The sequence below is a fragment of the Triplophysa dalaica genome, chromosome 19 (assembly GCF_015846415.1).
Source record: "Triplophysa dalaica isolate WHDGS20190420 chromosome 19, ASM1584641v1, whole genome shotgun sequence".
Lineage (NCBI taxonomy): Eukaryota > Metazoa > Chordata > Actinopteri > Cypriniformes > Nemacheilidae > Triplophysa > Triplophysa dalaica.
In genome coordinates, this window is record NC_079560.1 from 3,525,971 (window position 1) to 3,530,604 (window position 4,634).

At 37.0% G+C, this 4,634-nt stretch overlaps 1 protein-coding gene across 1 annotated transcript; it reads right to left on the minus strand.

Moving 5' to 3' along the window:
* Positions 1 to 409: 409 nt before the first annotated feature.
* LOC130408393 (protein SDA1 homolog) lies at positions 410 to 1,637 on the minus strand. Its single transcript, XM_056731891.1, has 6 exons — positions 1,593 to 1,637; positions 1,400 to 1,497; positions 1,163 to 1,239; positions 928 to 1,054; positions 666 to 760; positions 410 to 573 (listed from the first exon to the last, which is right to left on the minus strand). The coding sequence occupies exons 1-6, from the start codon at positions 1,601 to 1,603 to the stop codon at positions 529 to 531; spliced, it is 453 nt and encodes a 150-aa protein (XP_056587869.1). The 5' UTR covers positions 1,604 to 1,637; the 3' UTR covers positions 410 to 528.
* Between the last annotated feature and the right edge of the window lie 2,997 nt (positions 1,638 to 4,634).

Below are 4,634 nucleotides of genomic sequence, written 5' to 3' on the forward strand. Positions count from 1 at the left end.
TCTTTTTTTATTATTGACGGATAATAGTAAGATTTGATGTGCGCCTACCCGACTGTCATGACTTAACCAGAATTTCTGTCTGTTACAAAGTTATTGGCGTTATAAAGTCTTTGTTAAACAGTAAAAGAAAATGCCACAAAAATGTCACTTCTTGCTACATTTTTTCTTTTATTATCTTTTTTTATTATTGACGGATAAATATACTCGCCACAGCTGTTGCCAGTCGAGTTTCTTTGTCAGATTTGGGTTACTTGTAAAGACGTTCAATGTCTCTCAGACTAAGTATCTCGCCTCTGGAAATAAAAATTAGCTTTTACTTTAATGATTTAATAATTACTTACAGTTCATTCAAAAAATAACTTATTTTCACAAAAAAATTCAAGAATCCCATCCTACCTCTCGTTTTCATCATCAATCTCTGCGTTCTTCCTCTTCTGACCCTTGCCGGGTGCAGCGTTGACCTCTTTGCCAATCTGGGCGATTTTTGTTGTCTTGCGTGAGGAGTCGGCTGCCGCTGACCTCGGTGGCTTAAGCTTTCCGCTCGTCCTCCGGGATACTCTGCAATTTCTCAGTCTGAGACACAAAACAGACAAGCACGGATTTAGCTGCATCGCTTCTGTCATTCACAATGAAACCAAATATTAGATCATAGAGAAGATGCTCACCACTTCTGTCTGCTCTTCATCGGAGGAGTGTTGCACGTTCACCCATTCTCCATCTTCATCATCACCTTCACTCATGCTGGCGATTTCCCAGCCATCTATGAGAGCAATAGAGAAAGTCAACGGGATGAAGATGATTAATAAAAGTCTTAAACTTCCTTTCACAATACTATTTAAAGGTATGGACACATCTATGTGTATCTGTAAAGCCATCAGTAGTGCAAAAAAATGTGGACTAAAAAAGTCTCAAAGACTTTCCCTGTACCTTGACCGTCTTCCATCTCTGCATTCTCTTCCACCTCCAGCACTTCAGCTCCAGGGATGTAGCCTTTGGCCTCCAGTTCACCGTAACATTGAATCTTGGCCTCTTTGGAAAATTCTGTGGGCTTTCCCTGGAAAAACACAACCGTGCAAACATGAACATGAATAACAATCTGCAATTCTGAGACAATTTCATCTCCGTTCTAATTTATTTTCATCAAAAGACTTCAACAGCTCACCCTGTCTTTTCTGTGTAGCATCTGTGGATTCAGACTTCTGAAGAGCTGGATAAGAGCTTTGGATGACATCACGACATCTGAAGGACAAAAAAAACATTAGAGACATTGTCAAAGTGAATACGATCAATATTATTCATTTTAATGATAATCTTTATAATCACAATGGATCCCTTACTTATAACTAATATGTTCCCCGAGGATAAAAATACAGGATACAGTTGTTAGAAATGCAACAACTTTTATCTTTGTGGGTTTTGTACAGTGCCAGATCTTGCAGAAGGTCTTCAGACATAGACAGAGGACACCGGGCCACCAGTTCTTTGATAGCGTTGATTCTGTGAGTGAGAGAATGAGATTCATCTTGAATCTGCATATTTAAACATGACCTCATTGCAGCTGCACAGTTTAGTAAGATTTAATGTGCGCCTACCCGACTGTCATGACTTCACCAGAATTTCTGTCTGTTACAAAGTTATTGGCGTTATAAAGTCTTTGTTAAACAGTATATGTCTGGGTACTGTGCATTTTAATTTTGTATTTTTAAACACACTCGTACAAATAGATGTATACATTTGGAAATGTTTCCTATTCATTTAAATTGTATATAAGCGTTTATTCATTTGTATTATATATTATATCGTTTAAAAAATTTCTCCAAATTCCAAAATGTAGGCCTATATGCAAAGTACAAACTTTAGGGCTTTGATTATTTGTGATAAACTCATTTGACAACCCTTTAGATATTAAACTAGGCTCCCATTTGTGGAGGATACAGCTCTCCTCACTAATTTACAAAGATAGTTCATGATCAATTAATGACATCATAAAAAATAGGTGTGATTTTTTATTGGCAAGAGGAAAAAATACACAAACTTAACAAATATTTACATACCCACTGTACAATTTTGCATCATTTAATGCACTAGTAGAAAAAAAAGTGTCGACTTGGGATTCCAGAAAAACAAAAAGTTTAATTGATTGTATGAGGGATAGGGGCAGATGGGAGATATAAGAACTGGTTGCAAAACACAAGAACAGGAATCAGTCCAGATTTGAATGTTTAGCAGAAAACAAAATCCTGGTTATAAAATAAGACAAAACACTTAAAAATTTCAGGTCGGTTTCCCAGATAAGGCCTTATTAAATTTTGATATATACTGTAAATTATGTCAGTGCAAGTTGATTCAGATCAAGACACCTCTAACATTTAAGTTAGTCTGGGACTGGGCCCGATATATCATATATGCATGAGCTGTCATAGTTCATGTGCTTTACGTAACATCACAGCAGAGATGCAAATATAACCAGTTGATGACTCATTAGGGTTTATATGTACACATTTAAAGCATAGAAAACACTACACTTTACTATTGCATAAGGGTACAGTTTTAACGTTTTCAACTTAAAGTCTTTAAAAGCTAAGCATTTACAAAAAGCACATTATATCGTTTAAGTTGGTATTTCAGTGATTTGGAAAGCATGTAATAATAATAGATAGAATTGCATATGAATATGAGAATAAAGATCCTTCTCTGTGTGTGTGCTGTGCATTAATGCATTGATAAACTGTATATCTGACATAGAAACACAGTGACCTTTTGTCAGAGATATTGTTAAAACCTAAAAGAACAAGACTTGCGTTGGTGTACTTTTTAAACAATTGTTCAGATTTTCTTGTCTGACTTTAAAAGTGACAAGTTTTCTTGTAGCTGTGAAACTAGTAAATTAAAGTGTTTCTACTGCTACTAAAATTAAAGTAATCTGAAAAGCATGATTACCATGTTAATAAGGTTACTTTGGAATTTGGAAGCTGCATTTGCGACAAAAGATTTTTGTATTTCCATACAAATACAAAACAGGTTGAACAAAACCAGCCAGAATCAAACATGAAAAACTAGCAGATCTAAAATTTGAAACATCCAGACGTAAAAAAACAAAAAAGCATCCTACGATAATCGTAGGGACAAATAGGATAAGCACGGTTATGGTAGTTATTAGAATGCGTTGAAAAGCTCGTCTCTTCATGTGGTCTTCCTTCTCTCTTTCTCTCCCTCTCTCTCCTGGTCCTGGCTGCTTCAGAGCTCTGAGAACAGCCAGAGAGCAGTAAAGGTTTATTAAAAGAAAAAAGAGAAACTGAAACACTAGACCATACACGTAAACTTTACCGTGTGCAACTATGGTAAACCGTGTAAACAAACAAGCGCAGAAACTTATGATCCAGGCAGAAGCGCAACACATGACTCGATATCTGAGAGGTTTGTACTTCAGAAAGGTTACAGGATGAACCACTGCCAGGTAACGCTCCACACAGATCAAACACTGAAACAGAGGACGAGCGGTGATTATCAGTCCTACCGAGAATCTCAACCACAAGGAGAGTTGGGGAAACACTTCCTTCAACCAATTCAAGGGAGATGTCAGAGAAATAATGACCTCACAGACAGAAAGATTGAGGTGTAGAAAATCTGATAGAAATCTTCCTCCAGAGAAAATAAGCCAAATGATGTAGATGTGTGTGGGTGGCCCAAACAGAAAATTGAAGCTCAATGTGAAGGTCCCGATTAAGTCCCATTGAGATGTCGACTGTGATGTAATGTTTGCTTGAAGTTCCAACTGAGAAATTGTGGCATTCTCCAATCCTGCCATTGCTCTCTCTACTGGCTGCTAAAAAAGGAAACAAACAGCAAAATAATTTGTATTATGAAACAGGTGAAAGAAAAGAATGAAAATGTTCTTCACCTGCAAGAATGAATTCACAAATTATCTTGATGTGTGTAGCCTCAGATGATGTTTTGCCGTCTGACAAAACTATCTATACGAGTCCACTTACATCACACTGGACATAACAGATGCAAATATAATACATAGATCATACACCAAAGCTGAAAACATCAGGGAGAAATCTATACTCAACTTAGAGAAAATAATCCATCATAAGATGTTTTGTTGCTTCTAAAGATCACATGAAAGGATTTAAATTTGTGGGCACTGAAACGTAGTTCGCAAGACATTTACATTTAGTCATTTGGCAGACACTTTTATCCAAAGCGACTTACAAAGAGTTTTAGGGAGCAATAATACAATAGGTGCTAATACAAAGTTACTGGTTTCAGCAAAAGCTAGACCACTACGTGTTTAGAGAAAGAGATGGTTATTTTTTTCTTTCATTTTTCTGTCAATTATTCACAAAAGACATGGGTTTTAAGTATTTTTTTAATGTTGTGACAGATGTGGTAAATGGACAGAATAAGGAAGAATGTTCCACCAGGAAGGAGTTGTGAATGAGAATGAACGGGAAAGCGATTTACTGCCCTTACGGGAAGGCAATACAAGACGCCGCTGGTTTGCTGAACGCAGGGATCTTGACGAGGTGTGGGAGGGTGTGAAAGTATGCTGGCGCAGATCCAGTGATAATCCTGTAGGCAATCATTACTGACTTGAATCTGATACGGGCTTCAACCAGTAGCCAGTG